The following is a 21,359-nucleotide window of genomic DNA, read 5'->3' as shown; positions in this document are numbered from 1 at the left end:
AGGCGGTGCCGCCCTGCCGGAGCCAACGGCGGCGCGGGGCGGGGAAGGCGGCAGCGGCGGCCGCGCTGTTTGGATTCAAACTCGCCACAAAGCGCTCGCCGGGGCTCGGTGGCACGCTCGGGCCATGGCCAACGCGTCGCAGTGTCTGGAGGAGGGCTCGGGGCGCTGGCCGCCGCCGGCCGGGCCGTACAGCGAGGCGCAGCGCCTGGCGCTGGAGGAGCTGGTGGCGGGCGGCCCCGAGGCGCTGCGGGCTTTCCTGCGGCGGGAGCAGCTGCCGCCCTTCCTGTCGGAGCCCGAGGTGCAGGACATCGCTCGGGCCGCGCTGCCGCCCGCCGCGGGCCCGGAGCCGGCGGCCGAGCCGTCGGCCGGCGCCTCGCTCGACGCCTCGTCGCTCACCTACTTCCCCGAGCGCTCGGACCTGGAGCCGCCGGCGCTGGAGCTGGGCTGGCCGGGCTTCGCCAGCGGCGCCTTCCGCGGGCTGACGCGGGTGGAGGCGCATTTCCAGCCCGGCTGCGGGGACAGCATCTACGGCTGCAAGGAGGCGGTGCGGCGGCAGATCCGCTCCGCCCGGCAGGTGAGTGAGCGCCCGGGGAGCGCCCCGCTCGCTGCCCTGCCCGAGGCCCCTCTCCCCTGGGTCTGACACCACATCAAAAATCGGCACCGGCACCGCTAAGCGTTGCCATGGGACACCGAGCAAAGCCAAGTGGCTTTAAAACCCTTGTCGAGCAGACAGTGTGTCATTAAGGAGGACAAGCTCGAAAATACAGAAAACGTGCCTCTCTCTTTGCCCCATCTGCGGGCCCTCCCTTTCCCGGGTGCTCTGGGGGTGATGCGCCAAGAGCTCCCCGCCCCGCAGCACAGCCGCTGTATCCAGCCGATCCTGCTTTCACTCGGAGGAAAAGGTCTCCTATGAAAGATTCCCCACTGATGTGCTCTGCCAGACACGTTCGCTTGCAGGAACGTCCTACCGTCCTTTAAAGGGTGTGCCATAGAAAAAACCTCTTCTATAACAGAAGGTTACCTACAGATATAACACCGTGATTGTATATCCCTTACAGAACTGCTTTTGACAGGATTTTCCTCCTACAGGAGGGGACGCTTTTGTTCTGATGCACAGTATGGCTTGAAAATCACGTGGCGTAGTAACTTGTAACTGTTCCCTGTAACTCATTGCATTCCCGGAGTTTATAACCTCCAATTGTAATCCCCAGCCGGGAGCCACCCTTCTCTTTAGCAGCCATTCCATTGGCTCAGCTAAAATTTAAATGTCTAGCTTCCTTTTTGGGTGGCCAGATGAAGCAAGCCCTGTCTCTTTGTGTAACGTGCATGGCACACCCTGAATTAGCAACCCAGTTTAGTCTCTACCCTTCTGAGGGCAGAAGCTTAGGGAGTGTGTGAGGATGACATGAACGATGGGCTCCTTGCCAGAAACGGTCACAGAGGAAACCCAATTCTCAAACCATCCCTGCGGGTATATGAGACCAGTCTGGTAACTCGAGTAAACACCATAAAGACATTTATTCCCCCCAAAAGCTGTACTTGTTTGTAATATTGTCCCTTGCAGCATCCTGACAAACCCCTTTCCTCACACTGAGCAAGGCAAGCTGCTCCTGCCCCATTTGTGACTGTGCCTGATCCAGGGAGTGTTTTGGTGGACATAAATGGATGTTTTTTACACCCTAAAATTTCCTGAATGTCAGATTCTGTGTGATACTTCTCAATCATTTCTGAATTCCTCAAGTTAATGTGAAGACTGGGAAAACTTCAGATGCTGCATTTCTTCTCTAACTAATGCACTCAAATGCAGTTCAAGTGACTGTTGTGATCTTCCCCTTGCTATCCTGAATGGATGAGTAGAGAAAAGGGTTTTCTCTCTTTCCTCTAAACATTCTGGGCAAGACTATTTCATTGTCAGCTGCTAATTCTGGGACTAGAACTCAAACGTGCTGTAAAATGAGTTGTTATGTGTGAAGGCATCAGTGTTCCCAAGGATTTAGTGTGAATTGTTTTGTTTCCAGGGGCGGTTTTCTTACTTGTCTGGTCTTGTCCAAAGCATCTTACTGGTTTTTTAATCTTCAACACTTATCTAAGTGATTGGGTGGCAAGAAGCTCAGGACACACGCAAGAGGCACCAACATAAAGTAACTTTATCTAGAAATACCCATGTGCTTGTGCATGCTATGTGTCAGAACTCAGCCAAACAGCACCAGTCCCTTAGGGAGTAGGACAGAGGTGGGAATGCAAAGCTCAGCCTATTCCTGTGGGAAAGGTTTCCTGTGAGTACAGGCCATGCCACACACAGAGCGCAGCTGTGTAGCGTGCTTATACACCTTGGGTGTGCTGCAGCAGCCTCCATCTGATAAGGGCAGGTGCCAGGTACCCACTGCAGTTGTACTATCATTGTTCTTTATGCTGGTTTAATAGAAAAGTGGAAAATTCAGTCAAAGCTGAATCCCTTATGCCTTTGTGTCCCTACACAGAAGTGGTTTTGAAGGATGAGAACTCTAGCTCCAAATCAGCGTGTGAGATGGCTCTGAATTAGCAGGAGAAACAGTTCATAAATGTGATATTCTCATTTTAGGATTTACCTTTTTGAAAGAACTGTTGGGTAAGTGGAGGGATTTCCTGTGTAGGTAAGGGATAGAAGCTCAGTAAGAATATAAAAACCAGGAAGAGTCTGGAAATCAGCTGGGGTTTGTGAGATCTGACAGCAAGGCGGCCACTGGAGCTAATTCTCCTTTAGCTGCTTGAAACACTGGGAGAACAGGTGTGGAGATGGTTTGTCTGGAGTCCAGACCCTGCTATGGCAGCTTCCCCAGTTTGGCCACAGTACAGGGGACTGTGTAGGAAAGGAGGATGTGAAAGTGTATGAAAGCTGCAGACAGAGGAAAAATCTCTTCAGGCCTATGCTTTGCATGCTGGGGTACAATGAATTTACAGGAGTGCTGTGGGAATATAGAAATCTTTTAGAACTTGCCAGGGCCTGTGCAGCAGGACAAGGAAATGTACATGAGGCCCTGATGATAGCAGCAGGAGAAATGGCTGGGGGAGGCAGTGGCCTTGTGTAAAATAAATCCCTTGAGTAAATGTTGTGACTTTCCTTGCAGGTGATTGCCCTTGTGATGGATTCCTTCACAGACATTGAGATCTTCAGTGACCTTCAGGATGCCTATAACAACCGCCAAGTCCCTGTCTACATCCTTCTTGACCAGGACTCTGTGCCCCATTTCTTGGAAATGTGCAACAATTTGGGTGTTTGTCCTGAGCAGGAAAGTGTAAGTACTAAATTGAGATCAGTGTGGTTTGTTTTTATTTTTGTGGTACAGTTTATGCATATCAAAGAAACCTTTCTATAAAGCATCAGACTGCCTTGAAAGGCTAAAGCAACCTCTCTGTTGCCCATATGTAGGAGCTACAACCATGATGTGCACCACCCCCATGTTCAGTGTGCACTGGGATCCCTGTCCTGAGGATGCAGCAATTTTCAGGGATCAAATTGTGCAATATTTAAATAGCTTTATTCTTTGGCTCAAGGAACTGCTTGCTAAGGAAAACAGAAATGTGGGAAGCTAAAGGGTGGTACAGTTCTGGAATCATCTGCTTTCTTTCCTAATATTTTCTTTTAAAAGGGTTTGCATGATGTGAACCAGGTGATTTGCTTAGCTGCTGTGAATATAAATGGACATGGCTGTGTTTTGGCTTGGCTTGGATGGACTTCTGTTCATTGCAGTAAAAGTGTGTCTTTAGAGAGAGAAACACTCCTGCCTTCCTGGGCAGTAATTAATTGGAACTGACTCTTCTCACCTAATCTAACAGCAATTTAGCACTGTGTGACTACAAACACTCGTATACAGACTGTATATATATAAAAAGTTAACTTCATTTCATTCCTATCTTCCACACTGTGTGTAGCTGCTTTTAAGTAGAATTGCTGATCCAAAGTTTTTGGAAGTTAACTTAAATCTGATGTTACTTTTTTCCTTTCTTTTCTGAACCAGATGATGAGAGTTCGAACTCTCACAGGGAGCACGTACTACATGAGGTCAGGTGCCAAAATTGTCGGGAAAGCCAAGGAGAAGTTCATGTTAATTGATGGCATTAGAGTGGCAACAGGCTCTTACAGGCAAGTATTGGGGTCTGCTGGTGCCCAGTGAAGCTGTAGAAATGGGCATTTGCTACAAAATGATGTATTAACTTTGCTGTTTGCCTGCTGTTAATGAGTGCCAGTGGCACATGGACTAGCTGACTCAAAAGTGAGGCTGACACAAATCTGAAAACACCTTTGGAAAAGTGGTTTGCACAACATGTTGCTAGCAGAGAGCTTGGCCATGGCTAAATAGAGTTCTTCCTGCAGAAATGAATAGTTTGTTGACTTCTTACCGTACCTTCATTTTTAAGCTGACTCTTGCTGTCTGTAGCTGTATTGTTGAAATGCACTGGAGATTAACTGTGAGTCTTGGTTTGTTTTCAACAGTTTCACATGGTCTGATGGGAAGCTGAACAGCAGCAACTTGCTGGTGTTGTCAGGTCAAGTGGTTGAACACTTTGACCTCCAGTTCAGGATTCTTTATGCCCAGTCACTGCCCATCAGCCCAAAGCGACCGTCCAGCTGCAGGAGCAGTGGCATGTTTGATCACCTGCTGACCAGAACAGAATCCTCTAAAGAATATACTGTGGAAGGCAACTTGAGAGCAGAATTTGCCAGACTAGCTAGCACTCCAAAGAAATTGCTGGAAAAACCAGATCAGACTGAATATACTCCTGCAGGAAAGCTTTGTAACCTGGGGCATTCTTGCCTGTGTGAAGAGGAGTCGTTCAGCAATCAGGTGGCCACAGTGGAACAGAAAAGTGCATCAACTCAAACTGGCCCGTGGGATGAGATGGCAGCTGTGACCAAATGTAACGCAGCCACTCAGGCCAGCCCTGCCACAGCAGACACTAGCACTCAGGCTTCTGTCATGGCCAGAGTGACAGGCACTCAGACATCAATTTTGCTGAAGACTGCAGTGACACAGACAAAGGAAGAGGAGGGCACAGAAACACCCCTCCTTCCCAGAAAGTTGTCAAAAGAAGAGTATTTTCTGCCTGGAAAGGCTGTATCCAGTTCTAGTCTGCAATCGTTGTCTTCATCATCGTCCCAGTGCTCTCTTGCAAGCTCTACAGGCTCAATATCCTCTATCCGGTCCTTCGAATACTCCAGTGGTCACAGGGCACAATATTTCCAGAAACTGCACAAAGAGAGGCAATTCCACTACTCCACCATCAGGTCGAAGCTGAGCCACATGGTGGATGTGCTGTCGCGGCGGGGCCGAGTCCCTGCGAGCTACGTGCCGCAGTTCCCTGGCAGGAGCAGCCTCAGGCAGAGGCGGGACATGAGCGCCAGCCTGCGCAGCCTCCGCGACGCCTCGCTCTTCTCCCTGAATAAATGATCCCTGCCCTGGCCATGCCACACACAAAGCCCGGTCTCAAGTTGCTGTCACTTTGTACCTAAAGATTCTTCCACTACCATCCAGCACTTTCACTTTTTTCATATGCATGTACACCACTCTCCAGCACTTTGTTTTATACTATGCAATGTAAGAGATGAAAAAGAGGTATTGGATAGTAACTACTTACAGGTTCCTCTTGTATGCATTAGTCGTGAAGATCATTTTAATTCTGCGTATTTGACCTCAAAACTGAACTTGTTACTGCTTTCTGAGCTTGCTAATGCCCTAGTTTTAATTTATGTAAACTTGGAAAAATCTGAGTCACACTGAGATTGCTTGGAGTGGCTTTGGAGATCTATCTTCTATCAATGAATTCTCTGTCTTTTTTTTCCAATATTGGCTTTTATTTCTACTTTGACAGGAGAGGAATCATCTTTAACCGAGTCATAAAGCTGATTTTATTCTAACTTCGGTGATATATATGTTACTCTTACACTAAAGTTGCAAAGAGTCTGTTGAAACAGTTGCAGGTTATCTTCAACTGTATCCTTTATCCATTGTTTAAGCCTTCTGAAACAGAATGAGCTAACTAGCCCTTTAGTTAGATCATGCTCCTGATATATCTCTTTAGAGATATATTTATATATGTGTGTATGCGCTTCCTTCTTTGCAGTGAACTCCAAGGCGAGACAGTCACTGGAGGCATGTGACAAAGCCCCTGCTCAAAAGGAAACTGACAAATGCACTACAGAATGTTATGGGTTATGTTGGGTAATGTTTATTTACAAGTAACTGTAGGAGTTAAATAAACCTTTTTTCTCTTTTTAACTGTGCTGTCTGAAATACTCTTTCCTGCTCTATCATTTTTCCACTACTAACTTGATTTGGGGAGCTAAAGTGCCGCTCTAGTTTTTGAAGATACTTCCAGTATTGAGTGGACCTGAGGTTCGATTGCTTTGCAAAGCCTTTATCTGAGAATTTGCAGATTTCTGTGCATGTCTGTGCTCGCTGGGTCTCTTACCTGAGCAGTGTGTGCAGTCTCTCCCTGAGATCTGATCTGTACTGTTTTTCTTTAGACATGCATCTCAGTACTTCAGTGACCAACCACACTGAATTCTGCCAAATCAAATCAGAGTCTGGGTTATGTATTTTTTTATTTACGGGCATGTGTGTCCAGTAGATGGCACATTTCAGCTGTTGGCTTGAATGTTGAATGAATGAATAAAACTATCTATAACTCGAAAAGGCTGCAAGTGTTGAGAGCAACTAACTTTCGCATTTCTGCCTGAAATCTCTAGGGACAAAGAGGCTTAGCTACTTTTATTACTTGGTTTTCAAAGCAGCCACTCCTTCACTAAAGCTGGAGGTAGGGAAAAAAGTTCTGTCTGCACTTGTTCAAAACGATAAGGTAGTTTATTGCTTGATTTGTGGTTCTGGAACACTGGCAGCAAACCAAGTTGCAGGGAAGGAGCCGACATTGCACCTTCAAAGCCAATATGGAGTTGTGTGGAGCTCAAGTCCTGCAGTTCTTGAATGTACGTAGTTACCTTGTTCTATGTGCTTTTAAACTTTATTATACTGTGCAGTTGTTAAGGTACTCGAACAGGAACAAGAAACAGTTTACAAACAAACTCCTTTTTACCATGGGGTTTTCACCTGATCATGGCTGAGCTTTGTTTTGTTTGGCATTTTAAATCGGGGTGACTAAGTCACTTCGTCGGGCGCTCTGTGCTTTCCTGCTGGGGCCATTTGCCCTCTCCGACCTCAGGAGCAGCCTTTTGATGCGGGCTGGGCAGCAGCTCCAGGGGTGGGCTGATCATTCCTCTTTAGAGGCTGGCGCTCCTGCGGGCGCTTCCCTGGGCGTGGGGAAGGCAGCGGGCTGTGCCAGCCGTGACTGTCCCGTGGGCGAGCGGCCGGGAGGAGCGGAGCCGGGCGGGAGGCGCGGAGGAGCCGGCGGAGCGCTATAAAGAGCCGGGGCTCGGTGGCACGCTCGGGCCATGGCCAACGCGTCGCAGTGTCTGGAGGAGGGCTCGGGGCGCTGGCCGCCGCCGGCCGGGCCGTACAGCGAGGCGCAGCGCCTGGCGCTGGAGGAGCTGGTGGCGGGCGGCCCCGAGGCGCTGCGGGCTTTCCTGCGGCGGGAGCAGCTGCCGCCCTTCCTGTCGGAGCCCGAGGTGCAGGACATCGCTCGGGCCGCGCTGCCGCCCGCCGCGGGCCCGGAGCCGGCGGCCGAGCCGTCGGCCGGCGCCTCGCTCGACGCCTCGTCGCTCACCTACTTCCCCGAGCGCTCGGACCTGGAGCCGCCGGCGCTGGAGCTGGGCTGGCCGGGCTTCGCCAGCGGCGCCTTCCGCGGGCTGACGCGGGTGGAGGCGCATTTCCAGCCCGGCTGCGGGGACAGCATCTACGGCTGCAAGGAGGCGGTGCGGCGGCAGATCCGCTCCGCCCGGCAGGTGAGTGAGCGCTCCTGGCTTCCCGGGGCCACCGCGTCCTTCCCCGCTTCGCTTACTCTTACGTAACCTTCCGTTTTTAATTACTCTGCTGTTCTTTATTGTTTTATACCTTTTCCACAATCTCTCGTAGTTATTTTATAAACAGGTTCATTATTTGCCAGTTTTCCCCCACCCCGCCCATACTGCTGAAAGCCGAGTCCGGGCTCTCTGGGTGCCGCTAAGTTCTCTCAGGGAGCTGGCACCTGTGAGCGATACATCCCCAGCCTGCCCATTCCCGGGTCTCTGAAACAGCTGTTGATTCCCCATCCTGCGGAGGATCCACCGCAAACCCTGGGGTTCAGCCCATGGGGAAGATCTGCGGGGGTAAGAGCTGGCTCTCAAGGGATGTTTTACTCAGATCTTGACGTGAAATATGAGAATCTGAATAATAGGGTGAAGATGAACCTGACTTTTATCTTAAACAGAGAGGTGAGATGTAAAGAGCAGTCAGACACTGGCTGTTTGGGGTTTTCTTACTGTTTCATTTCAGATTTGAAAAGTTGAAAGACTGGAGAACTGTAGCATTGGAAGGGAGCTCACCTTTTTCTTCTGGCAATGCTTTTGAGGAAAAGATGTCTGGTCTCAAGAAAAAAAAAAAAAAAACCAAAAAAAACCAAAAAAAAAACAAAAAAAAAACCCCTCTTGCTTAGGAAGAGATCAATTTTGCCTAACATAGGACAAAAACAGGGGTCTAGTTCTATCTCAGGATGAGGAAAAATACTCTGTATCACAGAAAACTGTAACGTGTTCCATAACCACCTGAGAAAAAAGGCAGGGGAGAATATTTAATTTGAAAGTCAATTTTCTCATGTGCCATCTCCCTTGCGATGCTGTGGAAACAGCCTAATGGTTTCTTCTGAAACTCCTTGCAGATGATTGCCCTGGTTATGGATTCCTTCACAGACACTGATATCTTCACAGACCTCCTGGAAGCCTGTAGCCAACGGCAAGTTAAAGTGTATATCCTTCTAGATCAGTCTTCCTTTTCCCACTTTCTAAAAATGTGCAAGGATCTGGGAGTTGACCTTGAGCAGGAAAAGGTGAGCCTCATCATATTTATAGGGGTAGGGAACTGTTCTTCTTATGACTGTCTTGGAGCTGTCAAAAGAAGAAATTATTACACCTGTTGCCACAACTTAAAATGGGTGTTAAGTAGCTCCAGCTCTATCTTGGAAGATTTAACTAGTCTTACATAAGACAGCAATTAATAGAAAATCTGAAACCTTTGTAATTGGATGTTACAGCTGCTTTCTGAGCACAAATACTAATTGAATGTTCAAGGAAATGCAGGGGGAGTGTCCAGTTCCTAATGCATGACTGAAGTTGCTTGGGCTGGCCAAGACTTTGAAGGCTGAGGGAGAAGCAGGTTCTCAGGAGTCTGTGGAATTTGGATCCCGATGATTAGGTGACAGGAATTTTCACAGTCACATTCTGCACAGTCAAGTTATGGGTTCAGCCCTTGATGTCACCTTATTGCCTACAAAAACAAGACCAAATCCTCACTTGGTTCCTAGCGGGTGACCCTTGTGGCAGTGTGCAGTTCACCAGGGATGGTTATTTCTGTGTTAATATTTTAAATGCAGTCTGAACTTTGCAGTCCCCCTGACTCCTGCTGTGTCTTTAACAGCTGATGAGGGTTCGGATTATCACGGGGAGCACATACTGCACCAGGTCAGGCACCAAAATCATTGGAAAAGTCCGTGAAAAGTTCATGTTAATTGATGGCATCAGAGTGACAACAGGCTCCTACAGGCAAGTGCCAACTTCTTTCTCTTGCTTTAACATGATCTCCCTGAATGGAAAATAAAACCAGCTGTGCTGCAGAATTGTATTCCTTATCAGATTTTATGACAACATTTATCCTTTAGGGAACCCACTGCTCAACAGGTGGGTTGTAAGAACAACATAACTAAATGTGATGAAGGAGAATTTTCAGTGAATACTTTCTTCACTGATTGTTTTGAATTAACTCATGATTTTCTCCCTCTCCCTCTGCTAGCTTTACATGGACAGATGGGAAGCTGAACAGCAGTAACATTTTGATCCTGTCAGGCCCCGCAGTTGCACACTTTGACCTGGAATTTCGGATTCTTCATTCGCGGTCAAAACCCGTTAACCTCAAAGAGTTTTCCAGCTGCAAGAAAAACAGGGTGTGGGACCAGCTGTTCAGGATAACAGTGGCTTCCAGAGACGTGAGCAGGGAACACTTCCTGAGAATGGAATTTCTGTACCTGAGAGCGTTTGTAGGAGAGCTGAAGAGGAAGAGGAGCTGGCTGCACGCCTCCAGGGAGGCCGTGCACAGCCCGAAGAACACAATGCACACCTCTCCCCCGCTGACTAAGAGGAATGGCTCCCTGGTTATGGGGCCACACTGGATCATAGAGAGATGAACTGCCTGGCCCTGCAGAGCAGGGAGCAGAACCTCAGGAACCAGCTCTGTCCAGCACTGCCTTGCAGTGTGTTTGTGAGGGCAGCTGGGAAAGAAACCTCAGACTGAGAGAAAGTGAAACTGAATTGTGGCTTTGTTTGAAGAGTACTGTAAAGCCATTATTGACTTCTACTATTCTGTTAAATTTTCATTTCTTGACCTGTTCATGCATGTTTTAAGCTGATGGGTTGGCAGCGTCATAGCTCAGTAGCTCAAACCTTTTTTAAAAAAGAAACCTAGGTATTGAACTGAATATTGCTTGAAAGTTTGTTCCAAGATGAAAGCAGGCTCTGAAATCATCCTTGGTCTTGTGTTGTACAAATTCTCTACCCACTGGTTCATGACACAGAACAGGAGTAACCCTAATCTAGAAACCAGTAGGTCAGTACCACACTACTACTCCTCAATGTTACATTTTCTTCATCCAAAGCTGTGCTGGCAGGCAGAATGAGCTCACGTGTCAGCAAACAAGGCTTTAGCAGTGGCTGAATTTCAAATGGCCTTTGTGTTAGACTGTTTGGATTGCTGGGCGTCATGCAATAAATGTGTGCAAGTGATAATATCCTAAAGGACCCACTGTGTTTGTAGGAGAGGCAAATGAGACCAACTCCTTGGCATTACCAGACAGACTTTTTGTTTTCTTTGTGGCTGCTGCTGCTGTCTGACCTTGTGGGGAAAGCTGAGTAGATCTGAAATCTGTGAAGCTGCTGCCTCTTCACAAAACTCCTAATTCCACCAGAAGTGCAATGACACAGAAGTCAGCAACAGAACCATTATTAAGGTCTCTCGGAAGCTCAATCTTTTATTATTTTTTTAATCCATTCATTTCTGCAGGGGGAAAAAAAAAAGCACCCTCAAATGGATAAGCTGTTCTCCCAAACAGCTGCACATGGTGGCACTGAAGTTCCAGTAGCCTGCCAATGCAGACCCTCATTAGTCAAAACAAAGGTTTTGACTAATTTCTTAATTGTTCTTGTGGCTCTTCTACTGCAAAATACTCAGGAATGTGCTCGTGTGAGTGTCATGTGGGTTCTGGGCTTCAGAGGGGAAAGTTAAAACTTGGCAGGGGAATTTCACATGGGTTTCAGCCAAGCAGCAGCAAGGTAACATTAAACTGGACAGATGGGTCTTACAGGAATGGACATTGCAGAAATGTACTGATTAGTATGCAACTAATCTGAGCCCTCTTTCTTCTGCACTTACAATCATGGAAATGTAATCATTCTGGCTCTCCTAAACTGTAAATATTCAATAGTTTATAGCTTTGTACTATTAACTTCCATCCAGATGTAAAGAAGGTTGAAATATGTATTTTTATTCTTAGCTATATTTTCCATAAAGGCAAACCCCACACAGGGTTGGACTCTATGCAAAATACTGTTTGTGCAATCTTATTTTCATAATTATCTGGATATATTTTCCACTTTGTTATTCATCTCCTTACTTTAATAGGCAGCTCTGTGTGGGATTTTTTTCTCAACAACTACTAATACATTGATGATACAAAATACTGTGAGTTGTGTTTATTTTTGATAGTGTGGATTTAATACCAAAGTACATTGAAGCATACACTTAGAACTTTAAAAACATCATAATTATAACTTAAAAACCTCTTTAAAAACCTCTCATGTGGTTACTCAGCAGAACAAATGACCATGGAGGTAGAGTGTTGTGAGGTGCAGTTTGTGTTAATCACCATAACTGCACTGCTAGCGTGGGAAGTTATGAGAATATGTGATTAGATTTTTATTTTCCCATAAGCATGAATGTATGAGAGTATTACTAAACTTACTAGGAGCAGTTTGGGCTTTCTATTTTTTTATATTTCCTTTAGCTTCTGCTTAATTAACTCAAAGCCTACATTAAGTTCGATTCAATAATAACTTCTGTGGGCTTTCATGGGTCTGTTTGTGGTTTAAACAGGCTGTAAGTAGCCTGTAGTGGGGCACAGGCTATTCACTATGAGTGTGATAATTTTCTTTCTTGTCCTTCAGCTTGGTGTAAAGTGCAGCAATTGTAGTGTGGGTAGTGTGGAGGCATCCTTCACTGGAGAAGGAATCAGCTCTAATTAATTAACGAGCAGGGACTTTTGGACAGTGATCTTTTGACCTCGTTAAATCCTGTGTGCTCCTCCAGGTGACCACAGAACGGGCTGGGCTGGAAAAGACCTCAAAGCCCATCTCATCCCACCCCCTGCCATGGGCAGGGACACCTCCACTACCCCAGGGTGCTCCAAGCCCTGGTGTCCAACCCGGCCTCGGGCACTGCCAGGGATCCAGGGGCAGCCACAGCTTCTCTGCGCCAGGGCCTCACCGGATCCCAATTTGTACCCTATTCCCTTATATTCCCTTGTGCCTCATTCCCACTTTTCCTCGGACAATCACTGCAGCGCTGCCAACGCAGCCATTCTCCCTGCAGTTTGCCGACCACGGGACGTTTCTAAGCGATGAGAGCGGCTCGGTCGTCTCCTGTTTGCAACCCTCGGGCGCCGTGAGGGGAGAAAGGCGCCTCCGCCGCTGGCGGGAAACTCCCGGGGCGGCCCCGCCGCTGGGGGGCGCGGTCTCCATGGCAACGCGGCCGCGTCACGTGGGCGCCGCGCGCCGCTTCCGGCCGCCCTCTCACCCCAAGATGGCGGCGCCCGTGGGGCCGGTGAAGTTTTGGAAGCCGGGTGAGGCGTGTGGGGGTGCGGGCGATGGAGCCCCGCCGCGGGCTGGCCGCGCTCAGGGCTGCGGGGAACGGAGCCCCGCCGCGGGGAATGGAGCCCTGCTGCCCGTGCGGAGGGGTGTGGGGGGCGGAGCTCCGAGCTGTCTGGCCGCGGTGAGGGGTGCGGCGAAAGCCGGCGGCGCTGCCCCCCTCGGCTCTTTGGGGTCGCTGGAGCATTTACACTGAAGGGCAGCAAGGCTCTGAAAGGATTGGAGAACGTGTGTTGTGAGGGGCGGCGGGGGGAGCTGGGTCTGTTGGTCTCCAGAAGAGGAGGCTTAGGGGTGACCTCAGCGCTCCCTACAAGTCCCTGCGAGGCTGTGCTGGGCTGGGGGCCGGGCTGTTCTGCCTGAGAGAACCGGGGAAATGGCCTTAAACTGACACGCGGCACATTCCCATCAGCTGTTATAATTCCTTATTTCACTGTTCGGATGCTCAGGCATTGGAATAATTTCCCCGGGGTGGTAGTGGAGTCCCCATCCCTGAGGGTTTTCAAGAGGCGTCTGGATCTGGCGCTGGGTGATGTGGTTTAGGGGTTACAGTGGTGGTGCGGGGTTGGTGGTTGGACTGGACGATCTTGAAGGTCTTTTGCAGCCTTGCTGATTCAGTGAGGACAGTGGGGGGATGGCTGTGCCCTCACTGCCAAAGCCCGGGGGGTGTTGGTGGCTCCAGCTGGTGCTGCCCGGTGTTGGGTGGCAGGGGAGGGGATGGTTTGTGGGGTGGGTGTGTTGCCCTTCGCAGGGGTCTCCAGGGGATATGAAGTGCACAGGGGATTCTCAAGGAGGTCTGAGGGAGGAGCAAAATCCTGGCCACGGGTGGGAATAACTGTGGTTAACACCAGGGAGAGCAGCTCGGTGGAGAAGCACCTTGGAAACGATATTTGTAACAGAGTAATTGTTGATTTGTGGTAGAGCTGCTTGGCAGTTCTGAAAAGGACTAACCTTTTAACAGCGGGAGAAGGGCAAGCAAGGAAATCCTACAAAACAGGAGAATCCTCCTCTTTGCTCAGACTTTCCCAGCTGAATCTGCAGCTGGAGATGACACATTCTGTTATTCAGATGAGTTTTTGTTTCTAGTTCACTTGCATGATCGCACAGTTTCAGTTCCCAGCAGTTTTGTGATAATTTGCAGCAGGAATAAATCAAGTTTCAGGTCCTGAGGTAAGTTGAGCTGAAGCAAGGGGCATATCCCTTGTTTATTGTTAGGTAATACTTCGTCTGCTTTCACAGGAAACTTGTTTGTTTTTTTAAATATGCTGCCACCCATGATTCCTATTTGTCTGAACCATATTTATTTTGGCTGTATGTGACACACCAGGCAGAGGTGTATTGTTGCAGCTAGAATTCACTGCTGTTGTGCAGGCTCAGAGGGTCCTGGTGTCAGTGTCTCGGAGGAGAGGCAGAGCCCTGCTGAGAGCAGCGCTGTCACTGTCATCTACAACCCTTATGCTTCCCTCTCCATTGAACAGCAGAGGCAAAAGCTGCCTGTTTTTAAGGTACAAAAGTTCTTTTTGATGTATTAAATGTATTGTATGATGTCTGGTTCTTGTGTCTTTTTTTGGGTTTTTTTTTTTTTTTGAAAGAGCAGTATAAAATCACTTTGCAACATAAATAATGATTTTATGACTTTGCTCTCTTTTTATTGGAATTTATTGTCCTGTTTGACAGCTGTAACTGACAGTTCTAAGGGCTTTGTTGAAGTATGTTATTTACTATATGCTGTACATGTCATGAAATCATTTCAAAGGACTGTTTAGCTTTTGGCAGTGAACTCCATGTAGTGAGAAGTTACTGTGTGTGCCAGATATGTAAATATTGTGATTTTAATTGTTTTCTTATTTTTGTACAGTCTACTTTTTATGTCTAAATCTCATCTTCTCTTTCAGCTAAGAAATCACATACTTTACCTGGTGGAGAACTACCAGACTCTGGTGATCATTGGGGAAACAGGATGTGGGAAATCAACACAGATTCCACAAGTAAGTATCTGTTCAGGTTGGTGAAATCAGATGATCCCTCAGGGGATTCTACATGGGATATTGAGCAGAACGAGGTGAAAACACAAAGCTTGGTGTAAGCACAGCATGACCAGTGTCTCTGTTGTCCCCTCTGTTGTTTGCAGTACCTGGCAGAAGCTGGCTGGACAGCCGAAGGAAGAGTTGTTGGGGTGACACAGCCTCGTCGGGTCGCTGCTGTCTCAGTGAGTGTCCCCATCTCCCCAGTCTGTTGGCACTGTAACCTCCAGTTTATCAGCAGGTTTAGCTGAACAGCAGGAATCTGGACCAGCTCCTGAATGAATAGATGTTTCTGCTTATCTTTCTCGAAGAGCTGCTGGTGTTGCACACTGAATTCAACCTGATTAGTGGGTCTGGCCAAACATTCCAGCATTGCAGATGTAGAAGCTTTGAAGTAAAATTGACTGATGTCAGCAGAACTGTGTATGGAAGTTAGGGCTGAGCTGTGATTGACTCAGGACTAGATCTGTGCTTGTGTGACCCTCAACTTCTTTCACAAGGTGAAACAGTGATGTAAGTCTGTGTATAGCCATGCAGCCAGTGGAAGAAACAAGAGGTTGTGTAGCTCTTCCTAGCAATTCATAACTAGGTTTTTAATCTTTTATCTGTGTTTGTTTTTGTTACGGCGTGTGGGATTTTGGTTTCCCCTTGTAAAAATGTCAGGTAGAAGAAGAAACAGTTTTATTGTGAGAAACATTTGAATATACATATGACATCTTGGAGAGCATAACATCATCTGGATGTGCTGTGAGGGGGAAAGGAGACGCTGAGGGCAACGACTTCTCCTGTCTGGTAGCAGCATGCACAGAAAGCATCCAGTGCTTCTTTGTCTTCACTGCTGCTGCCAGGCACTGACTTGGGTGAAGTTTCTGCTGCAGCGTTCTTTTTATAGAGAGAGCTGAGGTGCCACTTTATAACCCTCATTTTGCCTGTTTTCTGTAATATAGTAGATGGTTTCTACAACATATCAGCATCTACCTGGGTGAAACTGTAGGATCCAGTATTCTCTGACCAGATCCAGGTTGGTTAAGGGAACAGTCTCTAGCAGTGCTCTGCATCTTGTACTTTGGGCAGTCTGCCTGCAGTGTCCTCCCTTTTCTCCTTCATAGGGCATCCAGCTGACAGAGCACAAGTTCTACAGGAGATGTTGTGAGTGCTGCAATGATTTCTCACAGCAAACTCACTTCTCTTTTCCCTTTCATGTCTCAATGCGTCATTTTTAAGCCTAAAATAGAAAGATTATTCCATTCAGGCTTAGTACATGGAGACAGCGGGGCTTTTCTTTGAGACTGTTCTTGCAGACTGCCTGCACTGTGGCTGTTACAGGAGATGAGAAATATAACTGATGATTTATTGCTTTCTCTTGAGCTGAAAATTATATTTTATTTTAATGGATGACTTATCTGCTCTCCCATCTAGAGCATGGGGGTTGTTAGAAATAAAGATAGGTAGTTGCAAAGATATAGGGCATAGTTAGGAAATTCCTGAACTTCTGCTTGCATTATTCAAGAATTCTGAATCCAATTATCCTGAATTCTTGGGCTGAAAGTGATGGGGTGATGAGGTTCCAACTGAAATCATGAATCCACTGCCTGTAGGTATGGGTTAGAGTGTCACTCAAACCACTGACAGTAACTTGTTGGAATTCTACAGGGATTAGTTTACGTATTGTGGAGTTTTATGATGTCTTTAGATGTGTTTGTAGTTTGTGATGACACAAGGCTAGATGCTGAGCTGTTTGTAGCTTATGAGGATCTCTTTTCTCAGGTTGCAGGCCGGGTTGCTGACGAAAGGGGCGCAGTGCTGGGACATGAGGTCGGATATTGTATCCGCTTTGACGACTGCACAGACCCACAGGCTACCAGAATTAAGGTGAAACACAAACACTGTGTGGTTACTCTGAAGGGATTAGTTGGAACTCTTCAAGTATTTTTGCAAAATTAATGAGAACCTTTTGATGCCCAGTCAAGAGAATAGGTAACATTTCAGTTTCCCAGGTGGGTACCCCAAAATTGTGCTTGAAATGGCTTTGGCAATCCAAACCTTAATGAAATGAGTACCTGTTCTATTCTGATAATCTGACAAGCACCATTTTAAATCTAGAGGACAATTTCAAGGTATGGCCAGCTGTTGGTGCAGCACTGATGTGACCTGGGTGTCACTCGAAGTCATAGGGAAAGGCTGCAGTGAATCACAGATTAAAAGTATCCTCCCCTAAAAATAGATTTTGATTAAAAACACAGATGAAACCCAAGATGAACAGGCTGAGAGATAATTCGGTGGATTAAATAGCAACTTTGCAGATGTTCTTCAGTGCTGTGAGCAATGTTAGTGTTGCTTCTGTTCCTGCAGAAGAGGATTTGCTTTAGTTGTGCAGGAATAGCAGTGATGATGGATGAGACAATTTGCTTTGTGATTTTTTTTTTTTTCCAGAGGCTGGTGTTCCTTTTACAGTGAAAGAAATGGAGATGTTTATTCATTAAATAGAGCTGATTTAATTTTTTTTAAGCATGATGATTATTTATTTAGAGTTGGAAATTTGGAGGGTTTTGCCATCAATTCTTGCTTAGTTCAAGACCACAGTTGCAGTCATGGTCTAATTTGTTAGATCATTAGAAAATTAAAGGCAAGGAAACATTCAGGCAAAAGCCTAGAAAATCATCTTTAAAAATCACAGTTAGTTGAGACTATATGATAAGGATTTTTTTTTACTTTGGGTTTGTTTGGTTTTTTTTTTTTTTTGTATTCACTTCTAGTTTCTAACTGATGGTATGCTGGTGAGGGAAATGATGGCTGATCCTTTATTAACAAGATACAGGTAAGAAAACACGGAATGGGTGCTTGCTGTGTTGCAATTTGGTAAAAACCTGCTGTTTTCAAGCTATTATGATAGCGATTTTTATAAATTATTAGTGGCTATTATAAATTAAATACCAAAAAAGTGAAAATTATTGTAGAAGTCTGGCTTCCTAATGTTGTAAAAACAACACTGTTTTTAGCAACAACATGTTGTTAGTTGATCATTGCAACACCAAAACCAACGGGATTCGATGCTGTAGTTTTGAGAAAAAAGCTAAGGGGGCCTTATGGAGTCTGAATTGTTTAACTTCCTAATTTTAATTTTTTTTTCTTCCTTATACTAATAAAAAAAATCAACAACAAACAGGCTTTTCTGATATCCAGAAAACCTCTGCAGTACAGTAAACATAGACTTGTTTACTTCTACCCCTTTCCAAAAACCAGCCTGAATAGAGAACAGTGTGTATGTCCCATGTGATTTCAGGTACATTTTTCCCCCTGCTCCATTGCTGCAGATTTTTTTTAACTTGCCCAGTTCTGTAAGTGGCTGTGAACAGTAATAGTCCAGCAGCAGATTTCAAATAATGGTCTTTCTAGAAGACAGGCAGACACTGATTCTAGTGTAAGTCAAGTTATTTCTGAAACCTTACCTTTCTGCTTTTTTCACAGTGTCCTCATGCTGGATGAAGCTCATGAAAGGACTCTTTATACAGACATTGCCATTGGCTTACTAAAAAAGGTAATTCCTTTTTAATTCACTGTAATTCTGTGATTTTAATTTGGTAATTTTAATACAGTTCTCTGTAGCTGTTTTAATTTCCATCCTTTTCATTCAACCTCTGATCCTGATGGCTGGTAATTGAGGGAGTGTGATTGCTGCTTCCTCATTTAGGGAGTGTGATTGCTGCTTCCTCATTTATCTTGCAGCCTGTTCTTCATACCCAGCTATTTACTTTGGTCATCTGACATTCAGGATCCTCTGTTTCTTCCCCCTGATGCTGAAATCTCTCCTTAGCTGATAGTACCAAAAATACACTGTTGATTCTGCTGCTGCTGATCATGTGAAGTGGTCTGATAGGGGCTTGTTGCTGACTTTCAACCTACTAAAGACCTGACTCCCACCAGAAATTAAGAGTAGATTAAAATAACTGACTGAATGCCCCTCAAATAAATACATAAGACTCCAAACAGTCATTGGGTGCTTAACATCAGGGCGATATGGCTGCTTCATTTATCATCTGTCTTGTAGTTTAAAGTAGTTTTACAGAGAGCTTTCTGGTAATCTGGATTCTCTAAATCTTGGTTCTAGTCCTGTATTTCAGCAAACAGTTTTAACTCTGGGTACTGTTGGTCTCTCCCAGGTTCAGAAGAAGCGTGGGGATCTTCGCCTGATCGTGGCTTCAGCCACCTTGGATGCAGAGGTACTGCTCAGAGATTTGGGTTGAAATGCAGTGACATTAGCTGGCAGCTCCACTGCTGGTTCTGTACAACTTATCCTCTGTGCTGCTTGAGTGGTGGCAGGAAAAAATCTCCTGTAGTTCAGTTGCTCTGTTTGGTTTTCATGTTCTATTGGCAAACTGTTCTGGTTGTGAATTTAAAATATGAATCTGCTTTTTATGTATCAATATCTTTTTTCCTCCTTATTTGTATTCTTTAAGAAAATATGTTCTCTTGGCTTAATTTATTAAGAGGCATTGATTTAGCTCAGTTTTGCTGATAGTAATAATCTGAGGCAACTACAGACAAGTAAAAATAAGTGATAAATGAATAGATTTAATTTCAGTGAGATCTTACTAGATCCCTGATTGACTCATGGCCTGTGGAGACCTATGTAAACTTAATAAAAACATCATTAATTTAATTTTGAGTAGGAACAGAAGAGGAACTCTCTTAGAGTCAAGCAGTGTTTCACCCAGCCCTGTGTTCTGCTTGTAGCAGCAGCAACAGGAGATGCTGTTTAGGGAGAGCACGTGAGCCTGTGCACCTGCTGTGGGTCTGTTCTGTCTGAGCTGCCTCAGCATCTGCAGTAGCTGTAGTACAGATATTAGCCTGCACCTTCCTGCTGTTTCCCTCTACTGTGTGTTTATGGACCTGCTGTTTGTAATTTGTTTTTGAATCTGCAAGTCTCCAGGACACCATGAGTAATTTTCAGGAGTTTGCCACCTGCTATATAATGAACTACTCGGTCTAATCCTTTCAAACCTGTTCGTTTCATCAGGGGTCTCCCAGTTCTTGCACTGGGGATTTGTGTTTTAAGAAAAACAACCCCCCAAACCAGTTTTACATTTACGTTGTGACCCGTAAACCTCAGCTGTGTCTTTTTAACCTTGTACTCCCCTTACTCAGCCTTTTCAGTCCCTCCTCATATGGCAGCTATTCCATCTCCTGTGTCACGTTCATTCCTCTTCTCCACTTTTCCTAACTGCTCTGTCCTTAATAAGATGTGGTGGTGAGAGTTTGCACGTGGCACTGAAGGTGTGGGCACACAGAGATTTCCTTCAGTGACAAATATGCCATCAATGTTGGTGGTGTGCTGTGCTTTGGTGGTGTTTGCACTGCTGTATATTCTGCATGTTACTGTGCAAAATTTTAACTGCCAAAAACCACATTTCAAATAGATGACAGTTAATCAAAAATGAGTTAATATGAGCAAAATGATTGGTGTGACTATATAAACATTTTTTTTAATACAAAGAGTTGATGATTATCTCTACAATGCTCATAAAAGTGGAGATGAATTATGTGGGTTCTTAAGTTCCATCTTGTGCTGTTATTTATTGAAAACACTTCATGACAATAAATCTAAATTTATGAAGGTGTTTCACAAGGCATAAATCAAAAACTCTCATAAATCATGCCTAACTCTGCTTTTACGAAGTGAGATCTTGGTGTTCAGTAAGGGCTGTAAAATTTACTTGGTCATCCACAAATGGATGAGAATATGCAGGCCCTACACAAACCTTTTTGCACCAATTATTTCTAAGTTCTTCTTAACTTTGACTTTGCTAATGTGATAGATCTAGTTAAAAGTTTCTTTATCTTCTTTTTCCAAATGTATCAGCTGATATAATTCATTTTATTTCCCTTTCCTTTCCCTTTTTTACTTCTCAAAGTAATAAACATGCTACACTATTTGTGCTAAATGCCTGGACCCCAGACAGAATAGAAGGCAACAAAATCAAACTTTCACATTTTTTAATTGGCACTGTCAAATTGATGAAGTAAACATTCAAGTAGTAGTAATTTAACTTCTTTGTGTTTTTATGTTTTTCTCTCCATACCTTGAAATGCCAAACTGAAAGTGTTTGTTCTTATTTTAATGTAGAAATTCAGGGATTTCTTTAATCAAAACGATACCGGTGACCCCAGCAAAGACACCAGTGTGATCCTCACTGTCGAGGGGAGGACGTTTCCAGTGGACATCTTTTACCTGCAGAGGTGTGTTCCTATCTGCTCTTGGCAGTAGTGAGACTGTGCTATCAGTTTGTCTAGGTTAGAGCTCT

At 45.7% G+C, this 21,359-nt stretch overlaps 3 protein-coding genes across 4 annotated transcripts in view; all 3 read left to right on the top strand.

Moving 5' to 3' along the window:
• Positions 1-124: 124 nt before the first annotated feature.
• On the top strand, positions 125-6,732 carry LOC136298216 (protein FAM83D-B-like). Its single transcript, XM_066198817.1, has 4 exons — positions 125-574; positions 3,108-3,275; positions 3,999-4,123; positions 4,475-6,732. The coding sequence occupies exons 1-4, from the start codon at positions 125-127 to the stop codon at positions 5,427-5,429; spliced, it is 1,698 nt and encodes a 565-aa protein (XP_066054914.1). The 3' UTR covers positions 5,430-6,732.
• Positions 6,733-7,426: 694 nt separating this feature from the next.
• On the top strand, positions 7,427-11,836 carry LOC136298221 (protein FAM83D-B-like). Its single transcript, XM_066198824.1, has 4 exons — positions 7,427-7,876; positions 8,788-8,955; positions 9,543-9,667; positions 9,915-11,836. The coding sequence occupies exons 1-4, from the start codon at positions 7,427-7,429 to the stop codon at positions 10,303-10,305; spliced, it is 1,134 nt and encodes a 377-aa protein (XP_066054921.1). The 3' UTR covers positions 10,306-11,836.
• Positions 11,837-12,932: 1,096 nt separating this feature from the next.
• The window catches only part of DHX35 (DEAH-box helicase 35), a 29,336-nt gene continuing 20,909 nt past the window's right edge, over positions 12,933-21,359 (top strand). For both annotated transcript variants that reach the window (XM_066198841.1, XM_066198840.1), the window contains exons 1-9: positions 12,933-13,011; positions 14,405-14,538; positions 14,929-15,021; positions 15,165-15,242; positions 16,825-16,929; positions 17,814-17,875; positions 18,526-18,595; positions 19,218-19,277; positions 21,182-21,294. In XM_066198841.1, coding sequence (XP_066054938.1) covers positions 12,972-13,011; positions 14,405-14,538; positions 14,929-15,021; positions 15,165-15,242; positions 16,825-16,929; positions 17,814-17,875; positions 18,526-18,595; positions 19,218-19,277; positions 21,182-21,294 — 755 coding nt within the window. In that variant the 5' untranslated portion in view covers positions 12,933-12,971. The remainder of the gene's footprint in view (positions 13,012-14,404; positions 14,539-14,928; positions 15,022-15,164; positions 15,243-16,824; positions 16,930-17,813; positions 17,876-18,525; positions 18,596-19,217; positions 19,278-21,181; positions 21,295-21,359) is intronic.

Source organism: Chamaea fasciata, unplaced genomic scaffold, assembly GCF_029207755.1.
Source record: "Chamaea fasciata isolate MVZ Bird 193981 ecotype frontalis unplaced genomic scaffold, bChaFas1.0.hap1 SCAF_17, whole genome shotgun sequence".
In the NCBI taxonomy this organism is placed as follows: domain Eukaryota; kingdom Metazoa; phylum Chordata; class Aves; order Passeriformes; family Sylviidae; genus Chamaea; species Chamaea fasciata.
The sequence above is the reverse complement of the archived record's forward strand: the minus strand, read 5'-3'. Positions and strand labels throughout refer to the sequence as shown.